Source organism: Aythya marila (genome assembly GCF_965140915.1).
Source record: "Aythya marila genome assembly, chromosome: 1".
Taxonomy (NCBI): domain Eukaryota; kingdom Metazoa; phylum Chordata; class Aves; order Anseriformes; family Anatidae; genus Aythya; species Aythya marila.
Genome location: NC_139042.1, coordinates 81,503,865 through 81,527,947, shown reverse-complemented (window position 1 = coordinate 81,527,947; position 24,083 = coordinate 81,503,865). Strand labels below are relative to the sequence as shown.

The following is a 24,083-nucleotide window of genomic DNA, read 5'->3' as shown; positions in this document are numbered from 1 at the left end:
ACAAACTGCTTAAGTTGTTTTAAGACGTGTTAAAAATCATTCACGCTTGCAATTTTGATACTGTATAATGTCCTCTTTTTTGATAAAACAGCTCCAGAAATTGCTTAGACGTACTGCAAATTGTGCGAAAGATAAAATTCTCAAGGGGAGCAGAAGTGGAATGAGTGCATGGTCAAGCCCCCAGCTGCAGCTCTGCCCTGGAGCTAGCCATAGAGCTGTGGCTGCTCTGGTCAGTGATGATGAGGTGTCTGTGGGCTCAGGCAGAACCGCAGAGATCTGCCTTTTCTGTTCTAGCAATTTTTTTTTCTTTCCAGTACAGTAATTAAGATATTTTTAAGATTGAAGATGATCAGCAAACAACCTGATACTTTATGTATCTTTTAAAAGCTATTTGGCCAGCACCTTGGGATCATTTTATCTTAAGTAAACATACCAGTAGGATATACCTTGCTACTGACACTTTGGTGTGAATATGGGATGCAGCTGGAGCTCTTGATTTACACGAGTAACTTGAACATTTCGGGTAGGGGTCAGGAGCAGAAGGCTGGCAGCTTGTGACACTGCGTGTCCCAGTGTCCCAGCTGTTTAACTGGAGTGTGCAGGTCCCTGGCAGGCTCTCTCTGCTATCTGCCAGGCCACGTCTTAGACAATTAGCCCAGGGTGTCTGAAATGCCCCTGTGTCTGGCAGCTGAGTCTGCCCTTAATGACTTCATCTGCTTAACGTCTTTATAACAACAGATACCTATCCTGGTATCTTAATTAGGCATAATAGAAAGTACCTTTTTTTTTTCTTATAGTGATATTTGACATCCAGCCTGGCAAACATAACAATAAAATTAAGTAGCTGCAAGCTTTTATTAATTAAAGAAAACTTCTGAAAAGGCAATTATCAAAGACGAAGCAGATTCACTGGATTTTATTGAATATATCTGCAAAGCCTGTCTGCTGTTTGCTTGTTGACTTTACCTGAAAGCCTCTCAGCAATACCCTGTAATTAACGTTTAGGAAAAGCACTTTTCCTTGATGTAAACAGTCATCCAGGTCCAGTCCCATGCAGTCTTAAACCATTTTTCCTTTCAGAGTGTAGTCAGTCCCTGAAAACTTGAAGAATATAACATTTCTTCATTCAGCAGTACCCAGAGGGAAGCAGCGGCAGGTGGAAGAGTGTATTCTTTATTATTTCCAAGAACAGCCTCAAAGGACAGAAATTAGATTCCAGGGAGTAAAACATTGATTTTATGGACTGGGATTATATCATTTGAAACGAGGGTGACTGCCAGCAGAAGGGTGGGTGGTAAGTGCAGTGATGCCTCTGTCTGGTCTTCTCTACAGACCTTCTCTCCACCTCCGTGCTGGCAAATGTCTATTTTATGAGCGTTCAGCTGTGTTGTCTCCTTGATCACTGTAAACAACATGGAAAAAAAATGCTTTCCCACTGACAGAACTGCACCTGGACCAGGAATTTCACCAATGCAGCAACGTCACTTTAGGGCACACGCACTGTGGCAAAGGTCTAAATAACGTTGACCGTGGTTGTGCAGAGTGGGCAAAGGTCTGAAGGCATTGAACACGGCCGTGTAGGCTGGCCAAAGGTCTGAATGTGTTGGACGTGGTTTTGTAGAGCTGGCCTTGGAGCCCCGGCTGACTCTTCGTCTCCATTGGGATGCCTGCTGTCAAAGGGCTGGGTATCTACTACACAAAAACACGCTGTGAAACCAAACACCACAGGATGTTACAGAGCTCAGAAGAGTACATGGGTTTAAAAACAAAATAAGGAAAAAAAAAATGGATGTAGGTGCTACCTGCCGGCAGCTACTCAAGTGCAAATTTCAGAAGAGGTGTTCAAGCAGCTGTGTGATCCTAACAAAGCATACTCTCAGCTTCCAGTAACCCGATTGCCCTGCTCGAGTGCTCATTTTCTCAACCCAAAGCAGGGTATGGGTTTCACAAGACAGAGCTGGCCTTGCAGGTCAGGACGCAGCGACCTTCCTTTCCATCTTCAGCAGGAGCCGAGATGTTTATGCAACAGTACATGGTGCAGAGTTTGTGCACGTGGTCTGAGCCTCTTTCATCTGTAAAAGTAGATCTGTGTTGCCCATCTAAAAGGGTCAAAGCCGCGATTAACATGCCAGCTTTCAGTTCTCTATGTATTTATTTCAGAGTAACAAGGTGTCGGAGGAGTCCTTCAGCATAAGGTGATAGGTGACTGCTGCAGGACCACCGACACTATCACTGGTTTAAGTCACCTTCTTCTTCTGTGGAAGTGCTTGTTGTAACCAAGCCCCAGAGGAGCAGCAGGCCCTGCTCAGTCAAAAAATGAGGCATGATCTCAAGGGATTAGCCCAGCGGTCAGACTCACTTCTCTGAGAGTGGGGACTCCTTGGAAAAGTTTTTTTGGAGGAGGGCAGGGAAATGAAATGTAAGTAGTAGTTGGGAGGGCGAGGAGGGTGGTTTCCTTGCAATAAAATCTTTGTTGTTGTTAATTGGGCATTTTCCTTATTCCCCAAGACTGGGAATAAAAGACTGTAAGAGAATTCTCTGCCGGTGCTTCTTTGTATTTATTATCCTGGTTGGCAGAAGGCACAACCACTCTGTGTTGATGTCCTGACTCTTAAACGTTGCACTGACTGCTGCAGAGCTTTTTAGCCTTGTGTGGTTGTAAATACGAGGAAAGCTCAGGATAAAGCTGGGCGTACAAGATATTAACCTGAGGTCACTTCCCACGTCACAGTGAAAGCTGTTTTTTCACTGTGGGGTTTTCTTTTTCATTCAAACCTTGATCTGCCCTCTGTCGGTAGTTCATAGTAGGAGATGGAAATGACGTTACGTTACTTTAATGGTAGAGTTGTCTGTGCTGGCTTGCTGCTTGTAGTCTGCTTTATGAAACAGAATTTGAATTCCTATCATTAATTCATTAATCAAAATTTTCACCACAGGTTACTGCTGCGCCCATTGCTTTTATAATGTGTACTGCATGAAGATGTGTAGTAAATGCACTAATTTTGGCCTTAGTGTACAGAGTACAAGTTGTTATCCAAGGAATGGTTATTCCATCCTTCAAAGCCATGTTTACTGTCAGAAGGCAAGCAAATTTCTGTTTTTTTTGCAGGCAAGCTGATTCATGAAGTCAAGTGTTTGAGTTAAGAAATGCTGCTACTGAGGATGCCTGTGCAACTTTAATGCTACCCCTGCTGCATGCACATGCATTTATGATGTCTGTACTTAATTAGATTGCATGATATTTTCCTCCACGTAGGTTTTTTTTTTTTTTTTTTAATGTTGCACACGTAATGAGCAGTCATCCTATGCACTTGTTTCCCCTGTGACGTAGCCACCTCTGGAGCGCTCTTCTCCAAGGCAGCCTTCAGATGACAGACCTTTCTCTTTCTAACCACTTCCCAGTTTCAGAAGGAAATGAAGCAGGAAGCATAAGTCACAGTTGTTTTGCTGTGAACTTGGTTCACCCCTTGAGGAGCTTCATCCGATGTGCTACATAAGGGACGTAAAAGGAAAGAATGCTTAATGTGTGTGTGGATGGAAGAGAAACAAGGATCACACGGACTGCTTCAATTCTGATACATCTGCATTTCTGAAGTATCTGGCATTACAATCTTTGTATTCTTTTTGTATTACCTGGATGAGATTGAGACGCCTGAAGTCTTGAGAAAGCCAGCCTAAAACACCAGAAATTTCATCCCATCTCATCATACCTCAGCTTTGAACAGCTATGGCAGCTGTAAGCAAGGCCAGAGCTTGCAGATCCACTTCTGCCAGCTGCATTCATAAAGCAGTCAAGGTAGAGATAAATTCACTCTAATTTTATTGGCGATCATTGCGGGACATATATTTGACAGTGAGTTTCAGAGATAAATGCAAGAGAGTGATGAAAGGCAGTACAGGGTTTTGTGAACACGATCGAGGGGCTCTTACAATCCTTCCAGCTTATCTCCATCATGGTTTCCATTTCATAAGTGCCACTTCTCCATCCCAGCTCCATCCTTGCCTCAGAAGCCCTCAGTTTCTGCCTCAGCTTGCTTCCTTCGTTGTTTAAGCCCCTGTGTGCTCCCAAGCCCACTCTTCCTTCCTCAGGCTCTTGTTCCAGTCTTGATTTAACCTCTGCTACCTCGAGTCTGAATCACAGAGTCCCATTGTAGCTTTCAAGCCGTTTTGACTTTCAGATCCCTGAAAAACTTGCCATGGATGGGAGCTGTAATTTAACCGTGCTGACAACAGGAACTTCCTTCCTAGCTCCTTCCTGCAGGACCTTTCAAAGCAGTCGCACAGCACTGCCACAGCTGCATTACCGAGCCGCTTGCTGTTCCCACTGCTTGCCCGATCTGACCGTAAATGTTCACCGAGTGAACAAACAAGTGGATGAGTCTTTGGTAATAAATAGCTGTTTATCTGACCCACAACTTTTGGGTGTAATTAACCAGCCGGCAGCTGTCGTCGCAATTTTCCAGGGGCCTGGCTGCCATCGGGGAGTCTCTGTCTGCGTGTGTCGGCAGGGGAGGCTCGGAGATGGAGCTGGAAGGTGCTGTGTGGGTAAAAGCAAGCTGTTACTCCAATGCAGAGCAGCTGAGAGCTGCATTTTCCCTGGCCACAAGAGACAGAGGAGCCCAAATGATGATTGTTAAGGATGTGAAACCCGGTGCCTGTTTGTGCTGCAGCCCTGCGAAGACCCCAGGAGATCCTGAAAGCGCAGAGGGAGAAACGAGGGCACCGTTTTTGCACCCTGTAGGCTGTTGCACAAGGCTCCCATCCTCTAGCATCTCTCAAGTCAGCAGCTGAAGCCTGCCCAGAAAGCAGGGGCTGCTGTGCAGGTGGAGGAGCCTGCACGGGTTCAGCCGTCTGCCCATCACAGGGCACGGAGGAAGGCAGGTAACTCCCGGGTGCCCTGTGTGTCTCGCTCCATCTGCCTGGTTAAATCACACTGTTCAGTGGATCAGGCCGCACAAAGAGCTGCGGTGTCTGCATCCCGGTGCAAAACATCCTTAGGCGACCTCCTCCCAAGCAGGTAACCTGTTTTTAGGTACCGACTGCAGGAGGAAACTGTGTTTCCTACCTGGAGAAGGGGGTAGGAGGGCAGCTGCCTCCCTAGCCTCATCCAGCGCTAATTACTGGTTGTTGCAGTGAGCTGGTGCTTGTGGTTTCCTGTGGGCAGGGAAGTTGTGTGCCTGGGTTAAGCCATAAATACGAAGGCTGGGACTTCCACAAAGCATTGAACTATGAGAGAGCTGTGTACCGCTTTTACTGCTTGCCTGAACCACCTCTTCTTTTAGCCGAAAACTTGAAAATGAGCTTATTAACAAGGCTGAATAGATACTAATTGCATCCTTATGGTGTTTCCCAAGAAAGTTACAAACTTTTAAACAAGCACTAGCAGCATGCTTGTTCGCTCTGAGGAGAGGAGTCAGGTATTTACACGGATGAGCCGTACTTGGACTTCAGCAGTAGGTAGGAGACTGCTCTGGATGTATCCAAATCCCAATTTGTTGCCCCCCTCACCCCCTGCCAAGTGCAAAATCGCATTTTTGTTTGGGTTGTTAAATGCATTAGATTTAATTTGGTGTTTTTTTTGAGTTCTCTTGTGTGCTTTAATTTGATTAACACTTTTGTTCTCTTTCTGATTTCAGCCATTGATGGATTTCTAAAAACTGACGAGAGACAAAGACTCGCAAAGGAGAGAAGAGAAGAAAGGGAAAAATACCTTGGTAAGATGGCAGGAGGTGCATGTATTATTTATGTATATGTGCTAATAGGCTTAAGTTACTTATGCGACATTTTGTCTATTCTGAATTCTAAACGCTGCCTATTGCTAGTCTTTATTGCTTGTATTACTTCTTCAAAACTAGTCCATGCCTTCTTTGATTTCCATTCTAAGGTTAACATGCAAGATACTAACTGTTAGATTTCTCATTTGTAAAAGAAAAAAAAAACACAAAACAAAACAAATAATTCTTGTGTAGTATTTATGATAATATGTAGGATGATTTGCTGAAACAGCCTCAGTTTTAGTCTATTAAGTTTTAGACATTAAAAGATGATATGGAGCTGTTCAGTGTGGCATAAAGCTGAATATTTTTCTGTCAGTTTTAAAAGGATAAATCTTCTTTCAAGGGAATGAAAAAATCTATCAATTCATTGTGTTTTAAAGCATCAGTGTTTTTTAATGTACTAACACCTCCAAGAGAATGTCAGGGAAATTTTGTAAGAGAGAAAAATGAACTGCTTAAACTTTTTTAATGTGTGTGTGCATATATAAAGTTTTAAAAAGATTTTCCTCAGTGCAGTAACCAGAAAGGCCAGTAGCACTGTTCCTTAAGGTTACCTGACACTACCTCTCAAAGGGAATTGCCAGCGTTTTGATTTTGTAAAATTTAGGTTTGCCATATATTTCAAGGCAATGGTAACTGAAATACTGTGGACACCTGTGGAAAGAATCACAGGAAATTACTGTTTTCTTTGCAGTAAGTAACTAAACTATTGACAATTTTTTGGTAAAACCAGAGGCCTGAGATTTGATGTTTTTTAGTTCAGAGAGCTTGGTGAGCAAGGTTTCTTTTTGTAGTTCCTGTGCAAATCTGCTTAGTGAGGACTTAGGTTTTAGTAGTTAATCTCCCCGGAGGTTTTGTCCACATGGGGAATGCACCAGCCTAAGGTTTTATCTCCTATAGCTATATTCAGTCCCAACTACCTCTTCTTTCTTCTTTATTATCCCTGCTTTGCTGGCTCCTGAGTAAGCGATATGAGTAGTAGATTGGAAAGGACTTGGATTAAAAAGCGGAAGAGAAGATGGGAGGAAAACTGAAAACTGGAGAATCTGGGAGTGGCTGGTGTAGGGCATTTGAAAGGTGTTGGTTGTGGTTCTTACATCCAGACACTGTATATCGGTACGTGCCTTCTGGAAAGGTGTGTGTGTATGTATATATATATATATTAACCTATATATATAGAGAGAGGGACCATTCCTAGATTAGGGAGCTCTGGATTTTGGCCTCAGTAGCTCTTTGTCTTGCAGCAGGTTTATTTCAGAAATTCAGAAAGAAAACACATTGAGTTCCCCAGAAGGACAAATACATGTAAAACAAATATAGAATAACCTTCTCATTAAAGCCAAAATTCATTAAGTAGTGGCTTAGTATCCCTAAATCAAGAAAAAAAAAAGAATTGTATTTATGTCCGTGATGACAGAATGGTTTGCTTCTCTGTCCAGAATCTGTCCCAGGTTTCAGCTACGTAATCAAAAGGTAATTTTAGCACCATCTCCAGACATCTCACTCTGTTTTTGGTTTTCTATCAACTCCAGCATGCTCTTTTCACGTGTTCTACATAACGTGGCTAGTAGTCATCAATAATTAGTGACCGGTCACTTGTTTTCCACCGTCTCTGCGGTAACTACTTGTTGAAAAATCCAAGCCTTCATTCTTAAGAGTCCAGGCTCACCTACAGCACTAACACCCCTCTCACATTGACCTGCCCTGCAGTGGAAGAAAAATAGTGAGTTCTCCCAAGACAAAAGGGGAAGACAGCACCAACCATAATACTAACAGGAATAAGGCAGGAGGCATTCTGTAAAGCAGGTTGGACACCTGGAGGAAGTATCTTATAAGGGTCTGGTATTCAAGAGGAAGAAATGCATCTGTTGGGAAAGCATCTGGTGTTATGTGGGACTCTGGCTTGGTGACAGAGCGATACTAGAAGGTACTGAAGGCCACAGCTGTGGTTAAAGAGCTGGGAGGCAAGGAGCTGAGGAGAAAAGGCTGATCTATGAAGAGGGAATTGAGATAGCTCAGTAAGAGCCTAGGACTAATGGGAAGAAGCTAAAAGTGAGAATGCTTGAAGGGTGATAATTTGCTGGACAGGGAAGCAGTGACTGAAAAAGTTGACTGGGGCTGAACAGGTGAGTAGAGTGAAGGACCAGCTCTTGTATAAATCATGCTAATTCAGGATTTCCATAACTTTCAAGTTCTTAGCCTGGCAGCTGTGCTCTCTTACACAGTGGCTGTATGTATGTTGGTATGATGTTACAGGTCAGCGTGTATGAAGGCATGCTTACTGACCTCTTTCATGCCTTTTATGGAATGCACTTGCATGAGAACTGGGTTTTTCTTCACCATTTGTCACATTAACTTCTGTTACTTAGGCCCCCTGTGTAAACCTGAAGCAACAGTCCTGTGTGTAATGTTGCAGTCTGAATTTCTGTAACAACAAGGTAATGTCTCAAGAGGATTATGACTCCAGTTCGAAGAAGCAACTGAACAAACTTTCAATAATAAAAATGTTTTCTTTTACTGCTTGGAGCCTATAACAGCATAGCATCAAATTATGAGCAGAATGGTGTATTTTCAAAGCTTCATGGAAAGTTTAGCTTCTATTTTTATGTATTTATTTTGAAGGTAGCCCTGTAAAGAGAAACATAGTCTTAAAGAAATTCCAAGGGCTTTTGCTTCAACATAAGAAATTGACTCACCTCAAAATCTAGTGGGAGCATTTGTTATGTCTGGAAAAAAAATATGGTTTTAAGCTACAGAGGGATTAGAAGGATTTATATATATTTATATAGATAAAAGAATCGTTAACTATTCTGCACGCTGTTTTTACACAAGTGGGGGGACAAACTGTCACCTATGTACAAAGGGCTTCCATATTAAATAGTATATCAGTTGAATTTATTAATCATTCAAGCATTTCTGTGTACTGTACTTTTGATCTTAGTGCACTAAAAGAGCCTGTGTACTTGTGTTTGTTATTTTTACTCTATTGTGTCACACTATCAAGTAATTTTAAAGTAGGAGAAAATTTGCATTAAGTGAAACACGTGTTTTTTTTTTCTGCCTAAGCTGCTAGGGAGCAGCAGATACTGGAGAAGGAGAGGAGAGCAAAACTTCAATATGAAAAGCATGTGGAGGAACGATGGAGAAGACTGGAGGAACAGAGGCAGAGAGAGGAGCAGAAGAGAGCAGCTGTTGAAGAAAAGAGGAGGCAAAAGCTTAAAGAGGAGGAGGTAAGGTCCGCTGGGATTCATACAACAGAGCAACTGTATCTGTTAGCATTACAGATAGCAGAATATTGACATGCACAGCAGGTTTCTTTCTTTTTTTCTTGTCCCAGAGACGTATGGACATTACTTTGTGAACTGCACCCATGTATCACCACAGCCATAAATACTCTTCTACTGCTTGTACATCGAAAACATTTTCCCAAGCTTTTTTTGTCCCTTGATTTTTGTCTGATCTCACAAAACAGTCATCTACTTACACTAATATATCTGGGATTCTGATTGGCAGGTGGTAAAGCAGCAACATTCTGGAAGGTAGCTTTTAAAGATGAGTTTCCATAAATTGGCACGATTTTGTTTACACTTCCATAAATGCAATTTCAGTTGCATGGGCAGTGTAAAGAAGTTAGTATTTTTCTTTCCCCGGTAACATATAATGAGAAATTCTTAAAGTAGTGAAGAATCTAGTCTGACTTAAATTTGTAGAACAGAAATAATCATAATACCTCTCTTCTATTCTCTCCACTGAGATCATTTAAGGTCCTTTTTTTTTTTTTTTTTTTTTTTTTTGTGCTCCAGTGAGTCCAATTTCTGATGCTGATCTCTGGTTGCAGTGTGTGTGTGTGTCTCTGCCTTCACCACATTCTGTAGAAAACATCAGCACTGCGACTGCAACTGATAAAGAATTAATGATTTTAGGAAAAGGGGACAGTGGTTTAGGGGAAAAAAAAAAAGCAAGAGAAGGTATTTCCTTAGTTTCTGTAGAAAAAATGCCCTAGAAATCTGCAGTTATTAGCCTTCCCCCCCACACATTTTGATCAAGTGTCTTTGCAAAAGAGATGAAACACTTCCACGTGGGATCAGAATAACAGGCTTCTTTGAGTGTGTATTTTTTTTCCTCCTGTGTTTGATTCTTCTTTAAATTTTCTTTTCAGGTTACAGTAAATTATATCCTGCCATTCCTCTTTCAACTGTAACATACTGTTTCTGGCTTCTGCATAATTAGCTGAGAATTCATTTTGAAATGTTTTGTCATGTGAATAGTTTAAAATTTTGTTATGAAGGATGACAAAAACAGAAACAAAGGCTTAGGAGATCTATCTCCTTCCACAGTAACATCATTGACCTGATGTTCTCCTTCCCCAGTACTTCCAGCTGTGATAACCTTTTGCAGCTAAGCAAAATCGATCTCCGTCATGGGGGATGTAGAGGAAAGTGGCAAGTACAAACACTTCCAAATCCCTGTCCTCAAAAATTGCACTGGAGGGGGGCAGGGAAGGGGAGGGGTGTGGGCAAAGTGAGCAACTTGCCTGCTTTGCCTGCCTGCATGATTTACCCACGCTGGAGAAATGGAAGGGTGGGTTGTGAAACATGAGAGCTCCCATACTGGGAGACTTCTTTATTGACTGAAGAAAGGGTTGTTGCCTCCAAGTCTGTGATCATTGAATGAATACCAACGCTCAAAGATCTGCTCGATTCAGCCCATCCTTCAAGCTTAAACTGTCCAACGCCTTGCATGGGCTGAGGAAGCTGAGGAAGGGCTACTGGGGGCAGGAGGACAGGAGAGGGTGGGTGCGTGTTTGGGGTTGGATTATCCCTGATGGATGGGAAGATCCAGGAGTTTCTGAAGGAGGGAAGGGTACATGGAGTAATAATCTGTAGAGAAGAGGAGGTTGAGGGAAGAAAGGGATCGGGAAGAGGAGACACCACCGCATCCTGGTATTGCTTCACAGCTACTTGTCACTCTTTCATTTCTCAAACTTGAATTTTACTAAAGGATCTGCCAAAGCCACCCCCCAGCTCTGATGAGCCACGGGTTTCTCCCCTCTAATCCCATATATGCAGTAGTAGTGGAGGTCTGAGTAAGGACGGTGATGAAGTCACAGCTCCATGGGCATTGCAGATCACTCACTGCACCTGAATCATTCTGGACATTTGAGGTTGTCTTTACTGGAAGAGCTTGGAGCCTGTATTTCCCACACCCTGTGGGTTTGTGACCTGGCCAGTGAGCCAGCACACTACAGCATGTGCTTGGTGTTTCTTCTTTTAAGACTGGTTTACTTGGGTGGGGACTGGAGCACTGATGTTACCTGCCCATCAGGTGTCTGAAGTGCCCAATAGAGAGATTTTGTTCCTTGCTGTCTGCCTTATTGGTTATCCTTCATATCTTCCTTGGGTGTTGTTTTTTTTTTTTTTTTGGCTTTTTAGCACAGCAGAAGGCAGCGCATATCTGTGACAGGAACAGGTTATATAAATCTCACTCTAAAAATATTGTTGTGTCTGTAAGAGCTTGAGAAGTGAATGGCTCTGGTTCATTTTGTACATTAGAGCTTTCTATGCTCAGCTGCTTTGTATGCAAAGGCCTTGTCAAAGAGGAGGTGACCAAAACTTGATTTATTTTGCTTTTTTTCCCTCTCCACTGCCAGATAAGAGGTGGCAATTTTGTATTAATGGAAAGAGAGGTGTTCTAGCAGAGTTATTCTCCAGGGCAACTGGAGCTCCCTCAGAGTAAGATGGAAGTGTTTCCAATTCCTCAGGCAGAAAGTGAATAAATGTGCCTGAAAATCCTTGCTGAAAGTCCTTGCTCTACATTTACTGCAACTTTCATATCTGGAGAGGTACTCAGTAGCAGTGCTGCTCCCTCCACGTTCTTTTTAAAGCTGCCTTCTCCTTAGTGTAAGCAATCCCTGAGCCTTGAGGAAAGAAGAGTGGTGGTGTTCAACTGGAGGTATCAATGATTTACTTCAAACAGCAAGCAGCCAGTTGGAGTTCAGCCAGCTGAATAAAAGCAAACTGGTCCTCATTTGGTTAATTTTTCCCCTTTTCCCACCTTGAAGCTTCCATGTGCTTTGGAAGTACACTGTAAATAAAAGCCTTCCTACATGTAGTATATTGGGAAGTCTCTTTAGAAGCAGTGTTCTTCTGCTCATGTAGTCCATGAAACAATACATGGCCCATACAAGTGATGTTTGTTAAGGGTAGTAGTGTGAATAGGAGTGAGAGCACCCATATAGCACCCAAAATTAGTTTTTAATAAAACAATCAAATATTGTTAAGAAGGGAACTGATAACATGTTGGACCGATCCTACCAATATACTAATGTTTAAATGAACAGCTACTAGTAAAGAGCTAGACAGCATCAAATCTAGGCCAGCATGCCAACTTAAACAGATCAATGTTAAAAGGAAAAGAACATCCTACAGCACCGGGAAGATTTTTTTTAGTTAGATGTTTGTTTTGGCGTATGTCCAGTGCTTGTTACATTTGAAAAAAAGTATGCACTTAAACACAAGGTGGAAAAACCAAGGTGGATGGTATAGTGACAATTACTTACTTTTCTAATTATAATATATGTAATTAATAAACACCTTTCAAACATCTGGTAGCAGCTCATATAACAAGTGGAATTCAGTTGCACAAGTAACACAGAAATTTTGCTGCAAGCTGGTTGAGATTGCTATGCAAGCAGTCTCTTGATTGCTCTGCAGTGGGCATGAGGAGAATTTAGTCCTCTGTGTAATAATGAGCATCCTCTCTGCTGCTGTGTGCTCTCCCTCTGCCATTATTGCTGCTCTAGCTCCACACGTACGTACAGTAACGCAGAGCCTTCATTTGTCCCGTCCTTTTATTCTCTGATGCACACGCCCTTTTTCTGTGTAAGTCTTCTCTTTATACACACCCATAATTTTAAATTGCTGGGGGTAGAAATGAGTTATATTCAGAAGGGGTAGTTAAAAAATGATTTTTTAAAATCTATTTCCTTTCTTTAAGTAGAAAACAATAGCTTTTTTGTTGTTATGTGGAGGAGCCTCTCTAATAGAAGATGAGGCCAACTGATAAGATCAGGAGACAGCTACTTACATACTGCACTGATGAATACAGAAAAGAAAGGGAAGAGTTTTTCCTCTCTAATCTTACATTTGGGTCTTTTAGATGTTTTATTGCAGGTTTAAGGGAGATTGGTTTAGAATTGTTTGCACAAAATGAGTCATAATACTTGTAAAATTATTTTTTCTTTGTTTTCGCATCTGCGTCATGTTTTACATAAGTAAAAGGAAAGTACTTCAGTCAAATTATTTGTATTCACAGTTCAGGTTTTTTTGTTTTGTGTTTTAATTCAGGCAGCCCAAATGTTTATTCTGTTGTTTAGTCTGAGAAAAACACGCATGAATAACTATATGGGCTTTGGAAAGCAACATGTTTGTTTAGTTACCAGCAGTAGATGGCTCTCTTTTTATGCTTTTACTCATTCTTAAGTTAACCCACGTGTGAAGCTTGTACATTACATGTTTTTTAGTGGAAGTTAACTATATACCCAGTGCAGAGATTTTTCTCAATCTATAGCAATTAGAATTCCCAAACAAGGGTCAGACAGTTGGGTATGTCATTAAGAAGGTACCGTGTCTATAACATAGGAGGGGTTTTCCACAGTGTTTGCTGATGAAGAAACGCTTTGTCTTGCTGTTTAGTTTTTGTCGCAAAAAGATTATTAATGTATGAGCTGTTTATGCTATGCTTCTGTGCATCTCGGTTGTTCTCTTTGTCTTTTTGGCTTTGTTTGGCTTCTTAATTTTAGCATTCAGCCTTGTGCTAACTTAATGCTTTTTAATAACAGACCTTTCTTTGTGCAGAAGGCCTTCATATTGTTCTTTATCTAAGATATATCTGCAGGGTTTCATGTGGCTTAATCATTATGTTCTGCAGCACTTTAATGAAAGGCTCTTTGCAAATGAGAATAAATGATGGCTTCTCCACGTTGAGTAATTGAAGATTTCAACCTCAGGATGTGTGTGGTTTGAGCTTTCATATACGTATGAAATGAAAAATCATTTATTTTCTTTATATTATTTCATCATATACATTGTTTGATTCTTAGAACAATGCCCTCATGGTAGGTGGTGTAAGTGTATTCGGTGGTTTCCAAGCTGGAACATAGTGCTGGGCTTTGCTCTGAGCAGCATTTAAAAAGGTCATAAATCACCCAGATAATTGAAGCTTGTCTGCTTTCACACCATCTCTTTTATTAATGTGCAATGATATTAATTAGATATGGAAAGAAAGAAGATTCTGTAGAATTGTATGCTTTAATAGGAAAGGAGTGGGAGGGTTGTTTTATTTTGTTGCTAGAAACGTATTTTGGGGTAAGAGCCATAGTAGAAAAAAAAGTAATGAAAAAAAAGTGAATTGCAGAGAACAGGTACTGAAATAACAGGTTTGAAAAGAGTACAGAAAAGGGCCTGAAATAGAATGAAATTAATGTTGAAGGGTGTGTAGTTAAAAGTGGAAAATATGAAGTTGAAATAGTGAGCCAGCACACATTTTAAATGTGAAAATTGAATCATTAAGTAGCAAGGAAGGAAAGATTGTGCTACAGGGCAGTGACTTTGGTTTTCTAAGACTGGGAGATTACTTTCTTTACGTGTCCAAACTATGGACAAGAAGTGATAGAGCATTCAAAGCCATGCGTGTTTTCTTCTTTTTTTTCCTATGCTATTATAGAAAGGTCTGTGCTTGAGCTTTGTGATGCTTCGTGCATGTTCTCTTAAGGGGGTTTAAAAAAAAAAAAAGGGAGGGAGGGAGGAAGGACAATGATTTGCATTCCTGCCTACCTGAACACTGATGCCACTGACTGGATAGGAGGAAAGAAAAAAAGGGGGTGTAAAGGAGGAAGCAGCTGCTTTCTTTCTACCTGATACACCATAAGCTAAAGATATGGAAGGAAGGTAAAAAAGTGAGTTCGGAACAGGGGACCAGAAGATTGTTTTCCTGGAGATGGCACCAGAAATGGTAAAAGCAGGGTGGGTCAACTGGCCAAAAGGTAACAGAGAGCTGAGTGCCTCTTTTCATTCCTTGTCTGGAGGAATCTGTGATGGAATTTATGGTGTAAGTGATAGGTGAGAAAATTAAGAGAACTTGAGGACGAAAAGGTAGCGGTTGGTTGTTGGAATCAGTGGGTAGTTGGTAGTGGGGTTGGCTGAGGTGGGAAATCCTGGTCAGAAATAAAATACTGGAAGTCGTGGTGGTAGAAGAGATTCCTCAAACACGTGGAAGAGACAAAGGCTGTTGCAGATACACGCCCAACAGCTTTGGGGTATCAGCTGTTACTGAAAGTCAGTGACTACAGGTGATTGCAGGAAGGTAACAAAGTTTATGGATGGTGTACATAAAGGTTCCCAACACGCTAGTTACTGGAGGTGCCTGGTGTTGATGTCTGGTCTGTTGGAGAATACAGGGCTTTTGTACAGACTGAAGGAGATGTGCTTGAACAATGACTGAGATTTTGTCATTAAAATATGTCAGGGAAGGGTATAGGAGACCTAGACCAAAGTCACGAGTCAGTGAGAAGAAATAATCTGGCCAAGAGATGCAGAAAGGCTTTCAGTGCAGTTGGGCTGAGCTATCAAAAGATGCAGGAGGTGGCGCAGGGGATTGGTAGAAATGGAAGGGGCTGTGATGTAACCACAGAAACTGTGTTTCTGGGGTGAGAAGCCTGCAAGAGAGAGCTTGAAGTAAATAGAATGGGAGTTTTATACAGGATGGGAAGGACATAGCAAAGGTAGTAAGTAAGCAATAGGACGGGAACTACTAATAGCATCAAAGGGTTAAAAATGATTGGGGCAGGAGCTGGAGGCACGAGTAAAGACTGCTCCTGGACCAGGAGAAAGAAGAGGTTGCCAGAAGTGAGCAAGGTACCAGGAGGAGGAAGGAAGGAAGGTGGTAGGTGATGGAATGGTGGGTGGGTGGGGAAGACCCAGGTTTTATGGGCTTGAAAGGAGGAAGACAGGTGCAGAGAGAGTTGCCCCAAAAAGTCATGGAGAATCTAGTAGGGAGAGGAGGTGGCAACAAAACTGAGTAGAGGTCCATGAGAGTTAGGAGGTGGTGGAGTTGAAACAAAACCATACCTAGCTGTTGGTTAAAGGTAGAGCAGGATTTGGAGAGGGAAGGAGACTTCTTGTTCTTTCCCATCTGAAAATCCTAACTCATCAAGCCTTGGAGAGGAATATGGAGGTTCATGAAAAAAGATAGCTCAGAACAGGGTGATCTGGGCATGTACTAAAAAAATACACGGGAGAAAAAAGAAGCAGCTTTTAAATGCCTGCAGCTAGACTGTAAAGAAGATAGTGGAAGAAAAGAGGGAGTGTTCCCCAAAATAAATAAATAAATTGGCCATCCTGCAAAGTAACCTACTTTGGGTTTGAAGGGATCATTTATCCGCGTGGCTAGGAGGAGCCACTGGCATTGCAGCAATTTAGCTGTACTCAGAAAGGGGATGGGAGAAATCCCGAGTTCTGCATAGACAAGAAGGAGTTAATGCTTGTCGAGCATTATTCTTATACAAATTAAGTCCAGGGCACAGCAGCAGCATCACCAGCAGGAGCAGATGCTAGGCAGTGATGCAACCTGTGTTATTTACTTAGGCCTCTGTAGTGACCTCAGTGGCTTGCAGACAAAGGATACACATATCTGGAGGTAGGTAGCATGCTGATACCTGCTTTATTCAGCCCTTTTTCTCCTGTTGGAAACAAGCTCCTGCAAACATCCTCCATCGAGCATCAGAGGAACAGCTTATTTTTAGCATGGTTTCGGAACAGGAACTAAAAAAAAAAAAAAAAGCCCTGAAAGAACTGATTTCAGTTTTTCTCTGTTTTTGTGCAATTGTACCCAGGAACGTTTAGAAGCCATGATGCGGCGGTCCCTTGAACGCAGCCAGCAGCTGGAACAGAAGCAGAAGCGATGGTCGTGGGGAGGAGCACTGGCTGCAGGCTCAGGAGGGAGAGACGGTAAGGGAAACAGGCTGCCTGCATTGCAGATCCTGAAGTGCAAAATGCATGAGGTGCTGGAGATGGTAGGGAGGGTGCGTTTTATAGTTCGTGTGGTGCTGCAGGGGCTACTGCCTCGGGGCGTGAATAAATGCTTTGTAATTGCTCGCCAGGTTCCCTCTCTCTAACACTTGCTGGGGAAAAAAGGTCACTCCTAACTTTAGGAATGCAAATCTTTTTTAATAGAGTAATCAGAATCTGTTTTGAGGATGACAGATGCTAAAATCAAAATTAGTGCTCTTTCTCCCTTGTTTTCTTCCCACGCATACAGTTAGCAAATCTAATATTCACTAAAGGACTAAGTGCTGTCCAAGCCTTGCAAAAGACGATCTGTCATTGTTTGGTACTTCTAAAAACCTAACGGGAATTTCTAGATGACTATGCAGCATCTTCAGTTCAATTTTTTTTTCTCCCGCATACTTTTGCTGTCGCTCTTTTTGATTTGACTTCAGAAAAAATACTTTTTTTTCATGATCAGTCATGTACTGCTTTTATATTTTGAAAATATGCATGTTTTCTGTTTTAAATCATAATTTATTTTAATTTGCCAGGTTTTAGTAAATTGTAGTTATAGGGAAACATATCCATGTTTGCGTGGCAATGACCTTTTTTTAAAACAGTGTGTAAGTATAATTAACTCTAAAATGGCAAACTGTTTCATGTCTTAATTTTCATGGAATGCCATCAAAAAAGCCAGGAAATTAAATATACATGATAATAAAAAGTCTTTCATACTCTGAGAAAGAATCCGATTTGTCTTTGTGATGCAGTTTATGCTTACTTCCACCTCCCCCAACTTATTCAGTAATTTCTTTCACCTCTTTTTGCTCTGATTTTTCTGCTGTGTAGGTGAATCAGAAAATACCCCACCCCCTGTTCTAGGTTTAGCTGCCAACACCCTTCCTCCAGACCCTGTGACCTCTACCGCTCCTGCTGATTCCTTCAATGGTATTTCAGAGAATCACAGTACCATCGTGTCTCGTTTATAACTGTTCTAATCACCGTAACCCATCCACTGATCTTGTCCTCCCTAACCACTGTTTTCTTATTATTTCAGTCTGATACTCTCCAGCATTACCCTTAGTGATGTGGACCAAGTGTCTTTTTTAATTTCCTTTTAATTTTCTCATGTGGAGCAGTGCATGCCTCACATTCCGACACAGTAGAGGCATTTCATGATTTTCGCACTAACTGTAGACTTCTACAGCCCAGATTCTCATCTCTGTTAATTCTGTGGGTCCTCTGTGTTTTTGTGTGTGTGTAAATGTAAATATGCATATATTACAGTTCAAATGTATGTGTGCAGGTGCTGTTTTGAAAAAAATCAGTAGGAGAAAACGTGTTACGGAGTCAGCGTTTCGTCAGAGCAGTCCTCTTTTCAAATCTCAAGGGCCTTTTTCTGCAGTATTTTCAGAATGAGCACACTCATGGTATAAAGCACACATGGTATAAACAGCCATGCTATGTTTTCAGCCTCTTGAAGTAGGTTTTGGCCATGCTGGTATTTGTAACAAACTCCAATAGTTGACTTTGTGTTTAGGCAATCACTTTTTGTTTTCTTTTGTGCCTTTCAATTTTATCTATCTTAGTATTTTTAAGTATTCCCCATTAAAGGACAGCACTCCGAGATTAAGAACGAATTATGTATAGGACTTCTAATTTTGATTTAAAATGTGCATGACATTTTGAAAATGTAATGCAGCCAGTGCTTTAAGAGCTCTGTTCCTTCTCTCCCCCAGGAGGAGGAGCGAGGATTGACTATTCCTTCTGCAGAATGCAGCCTATTGATTGCTGTGCCCATGCTCTTGCAGAACTATTTCTGCACAAACATTTGAATTTTTGTACTAATCGTTGTTCATGCACAAAGATTTGGATGTGCAGCTGGTGTGTGCTACCTGCTTTACAAAGCATTGTCTGCTTTGTAAATGTAGAGAATTGTAGTTTACTGTAATAAGTGGAGGCAAATCTTGCAGACCCCACTGAGGGGGTTTCTGGGGATGTTATAGGGAATGCAGTAATTGAGGTGCTGCAGATTGGGGCCACATATATGTCTTTAGTTGAAAGTTTTTGTTTCTGAAAGAAATTATTTAAATTTAAAGGGCAAAGCATTTGTGCTTTGCTGTGCTTCTGAGCACCATGCAGTGATCATCATAGAGGAGTGCACTCTGGTAATAATATTTGTTGAACAGCATTTTCCAGTCATTCTGCTGAATAAATGGCAAGGTAGGAAAAGGGATGTGCTCAAACAAGCTCTGTCAAGCAGTGAGAAGAAGTAACAGGAAAAAAAAAAAACACACACACACTTGGAAGAACCAAAAAGTTCTTCCCCCCTCTCTTTAGGTAACTTTCTGCTTGTGCTGATACTGATTATCTTGTGTCAGAATGGCTTCCCTCATTCAGATCTGATACATAGCTATTTGCCTGTGGCACTGTAAAACACAGGCTGTTACGTACCTGAAATGTTAAATTCACAAGCAGAAAAGTTGCATCCCAAAGCATGTCTTAAAAGACGCTGGTCATTTGGCAGTCAGACGAAGCATACCTCATGCCTTAGTCATCCAGCGCTGTGATCAGTGGCAAGGGCCATGAGTACAAATGCAAGGTTAATTTGGGGAGTTTATCAACGCTGTGATAAAAATACAAATATCTTCAATGCGTCTCTCTGCAGCATGTGACAAACTTTCAGCTTCTACAATGAACCTGCCAAAGCAAATGGAATCGCCAATCAGTAAGCGCCTCTCCTCTTCCACAGCGGCAATAACACATTCCCCCGACAGAGGCAAGTGAAAATGCTGGTCTCCTGCCAGCATAAACTCTCCTTCTGCTTAAAGCAATTCTTTCTGTCCATATATCTATGCAGCTCTCTTATGTCTATGATTCAAAAGCCATTAAACGCTTGGGGGGCTGTAAGTTAACTATTGATATGGAATACAATAAAACAGTTCGATAGCCTGTCCCAAGACTATGCTACCTTGCTGGAGATCCTAGGCCAGGGACAAATGCTGTGGTCTTGGCTTTTTTTGGTGTTCTTTTTTTGTTTACAGATTCTTTTTTCAACTTTTGATACTGTAGCAAACGAGATTGTACATGCTGTGACTGCAGCGATTTCCCATAACTCTACAGCTTGTAATCTTTTAGCCAAGTAATGAAAAACAAAGCAAAGCAAACAAAGCTGGACAATAGATACTATTGGCAGAAGTACCTACGATGAGTCACTTGGGAGACCTCAGCCTGGTGACCAGAGTTTCAGAGCCCTTTAATTTGGTTTGAAGCCCTGATCCATGAGACACTCAGCAAAAGATGATCATCTTGCAGGATTAGTGGTTGCTGAACACTGACTAGGGGACTGAAGGATTTATCCCTCTGAACTGTTTGGATTTTTTCTGTTTTGTTTTGTGTGTCTTTTTTTTTTTTCTCTTCCCACCTTTTCTCTGGCCTTTTTTTAATTCAGAAACAAAATGCTGACTGAAATAAAAGACAGTAAAGGCTCATTTCTAGAATGAAAAGAGAAAATAAATTTGCTTTCGTTTCTGAATTGCTTAGTGAAAACTCATCAATAGCTTTGAGATTATTGTGATATGTGGCTTTACGTATGCATGCAATAAGAACATCTATAAATATCGTTCTTATATAGTTGGTGCTTATATTTAGAGGGTAGAAGGGAATGCAGGCATATTGTATAAGTAAGATTTATATAATGCAGTGAGACTGCAAATTTTAAATGCATTCCAGTATGGTTGGCACACTAGAGCGTAGCTGCGCTGTTACACCAACTATTTCACCTTTCTACTGGGGAAGAAAGCAAGTGTTTCTCATGCTGAGTCACGAAAGCCACCATTTTGTGGAATGGAACACTGCTCTGTGTGAGAACAAAATGCTACATAGCCTTAACCTTACTGTATTTATTGTACAGGTTGAAAAATAATTTAAAGTGGTGGAGAAACAAGAATCCCCTTTTCAGAGGGAATGAGAATTACCTTTAAATACGTAAAATCTCAAACACTTCAAGACTTTCATTTCATTTAATCATTTCATTGTTTTGTTTCTGTTACTTTAACATAGTTTTTGTTTTGTTGCATTTTAAATTTTATTTTATTTGCTCCCATCCTTCAGCTCACCGCATGCATCTTAGTCCAATGGAAAACTTTATTGTTTCTCGGCTGCTGACTCCCACACAGTCGTCTTTAGCCAGAAGCAGAAGTACATTAGTGCTTTCTGAGCAGTACAATAATCCAGGTAAAAATGTGAATTTTTGAAACCATTAAGGTGTGTTTTGGGTTGCATTTGAGTAGTTGTCTAAAGAAAGTGGAGTACTATGAACCAAATGACAATTTTGTATGGTAGCACAAAATAGACTATTAACTAAGCTGTTCTTGTTAGTAGTGTTGTCATCTTTTACATCCAACTAGTATGCAGAACAAAGTTCCCAGTGTACCATTTGAGTCTTTACTATTTTTATCAGGATTACAGCTCTTTGCTGTTAAATCACTTTTTGTCTTTAACTCCGTGTGTATGTCTATTATTTTTGTATGTATGTATATACATACAAATACACATAGTAAATTATATTTGCTTAAAGGAAAAAACGTAGACACATTGATTTGGAAGGTGTAAGTTCTAGAAAATATTCCTCTTTAAGAAACTAGAAGTTGAGGAAGATAATTACTGTTCCTGTTTGTAAATGGCGGTCTTAATAAAATCCTTATTTTGCAAACATGAAAAATTAATGTTTCTGGTCCTGCTAATACTTAGGCACAGGCCTGACTTTGAGTAATTCCTAGTTAAAAAGTTATGCCTGCTGTCATAGTGTTCACAGAAACAAGGAAAAAGGTTTAATAGCTTTTCCCACACTTTTATTCAAAAGCAGAAAAGCAACCAAAAAAAAAACAGCTGTCTGCCAAAGGAAACTTTTTAAGGATGAAACTGGTTAGACAGTAGATAGATTACCATTTTCATGTTCTATATTTTCATTTGTTGTAATTGCAGTAGGCTCAGGTCCTACATCTGTGATTTTTTTTAATACAAAACATTTTAAAAATTAATTACAGAGTAATTGTACTTTCCTTTGTGCGTTACTTCTTGTTGTAGTGCATAAGGATGTTGGTTTTGAATGACCTGGAAATTACTTCCCTCAGTTTTAAATTAAAGGTAGCACCTGCTAGGAGCAGAAATGTTGTCATACGGTACTTTGCCCATGAGAAAATTCCCAGTTTACTTACTATTCAGGGAGCAACTACTGCCAAGACTGAAGAAAAAAAAAAAAAGCCTACTCAAAACTAGATCAGAATAGTCTGCTGGAAACTTTCAGGTGAATTGCTTGGACCATCTATTGCTTGGATGTTTTCTATGTTGTTTGATATTGAAGAAATCAATAGGGACTTTCTTTGTCCTTCTCCAGTCATTTTGTTTGTAAACTCTCAGCCTTATCTCCCTCGTCATCACAGAGTTTTTAAAGTAGCATGCTGGCATGTCTGACAAGGATGCAATTTGGCCTGCAGATCGCCTTTTCCCTGAGCTGAAATTAGAACGCTGATTCTGGGAATAACTCTGAACCAGCGTCCTTTTGTCATTTCTTTGCAAGGCGATCGACCTGTAGCACAGATTGCAAAGAACATCGATACCCAGTGTCCATTGATGGTTTTGACAGTAGTTGTCAGCAAAAAGGGTGAAGGAGGATCTCTTATTTGAGGCGTACTTCTCTCAACAGAAGTAACTTCCAGAACAGGGAATAGGGTCTTTATTTTTCATAGTGGATACCATGCCTCTGAGATCATGTTTGGGTCAAAATTACTCTGCTCCTGCATTTTCTATAAGTTTAGAAATGAGGGTTCTCACTTTTAAGACTCTTTCTTTAAGGCAAAGCATTATTACCATAACTCAAGATATTCAGGCAAACAGTTTTTATTGGAAGATTATAATAATTCATTTTTTTAATGGTTGAAGTAGGAATACCTTAAGCAGCAATCAAGTTTCTGAACATTTTTATTAACATCTAACAAAGTTTTTGTCCAGTTGTTGGAAAGTCAGTCAAGGAAAACACAGCCCTGTTAAACTTGAAAGCACGCAAAAAGGCATCAGAAGAGATGATATAGGAATGTCCTCGATATTTGAAAAAAAAGTGCTCTCCTTAAAATTTGTGTGTAATTAACATTTTTCCAAAGTCAATATCCTTCGTGACCTCAGTGGAATAAAGTAAGGCTGTAAACACTGTCACGTGGTTACATGTGACTGTTGATTGTTCTATATGTCTGTGAAAGCTTCATCTTAGAAAGCAATATGAATGAAAAAAAGAGTAAAATATCTCATTTTTTTTAAAACCCTGTTCATATTGCAGGTAAAAAAGAAATATCCAGAAAGAGTTGCCTTGTAAACTGCAGTGCATGTGTCCTATTCAAACCTCATATTTGCCACTAATGACAATAACTGAAATACCTACAGCAGCATTTATTTAGAATTTATTTAAATAATTTAAGTATTATTCTGAAGAGCAACTGAGGTGTTCAGGAGCCTTGGCCACGTTTAGGCTTTTTAAAAATACAAAAAAAAAACAAACAAACAAAAAAACTTTATTCTTTTATCCCCTTTCCTGTTTCACAGTATTTGTTCAAAAGCAACCCAGCTAGAATTATTTTATTACACTTTTTTATCATATTGACAGGAAGCCAGAGTTTTCAAAAGAGAAAAGAATCATAGTCACAGTACAGTGATTCAAAAAGTATATGAGAGTGGTATGTTACAGATATTTTTATTTTTTTTTTAAAAGTCTTACAGAATGTTACTTTTAGTTGAGGCATTTTTAGCAAATACGGGGCTATGTTGAATGTGTTACATAATGTGATGTTTGTAAATGCTTTTTTAAAAACTTTAAAACAACCTTTGAATATTATAACATAGAAGTATGCTGTTTTCTCCTCTCCCTTGCCTCCTCTGTCTGTGCTCCCTTTTACTCTTGCTATTGTACTATAACTCTTTAGTATTCCATATCTGTCCTCGTGTAGCACCAGCTAGTCCTCTTAAATCTCCCTACAAGCCTTCCCCCACCCGAAGCACAGACAGAAAGAAGGCAACTTCACCCTCCACTTCGGATGCCATGAAAGGGGCGGCTGCAGCTGAAGCTACTCAGGTGGGTTTAGAACGTTCTTGATTTCACTTCTGGGTAAACTGACGTGGCTTCTGCTTGTTGGCTTTTACTTTATGTTCATAAAAATAAAGTGATGCCCCTTTTTGTAAGAAAGTAAGTCTTGCATGTTTTCACATTGCT

At 40.6% G+C, this 24,083-nt stretch overlaps 1 protein-coding gene across 1 annotated transcript in view; it reads left to right on the top strand.

The window, feature by feature from the left end:
- MAP7D2 (MAP7 domain containing 2) overlaps window positions 1-24,083 on the top strand; it is a 75,662-nt gene that overhangs the window by 33,211 nt on the left and 18,368 nt on the right. Inside the window, exons 2-7 of the mRNA XM_082757363.1 lie at window positions 5,637-5,714; window positions 8,844-9,007; window positions 16,669-16,783; window positions 19,491-19,601; window positions 20,936-21,058; window positions 23,797-23,945. Of these exons, the coding sequence (XP_082613489.1) occupies window positions 5,637-5,714; window positions 8,844-9,007; window positions 16,669-16,783; window positions 19,491-19,601; window positions 20,936-21,058; window positions 23,797-23,945 (740 nt within the window). The remainder of the gene's footprint in view (window positions 1-5,636; window positions 5,715-8,843; window positions 9,008-16,668; window positions 16,784-19,490; window positions 19,602-20,935; window positions 21,059-23,796; window positions 23,946-24,083) is intronic.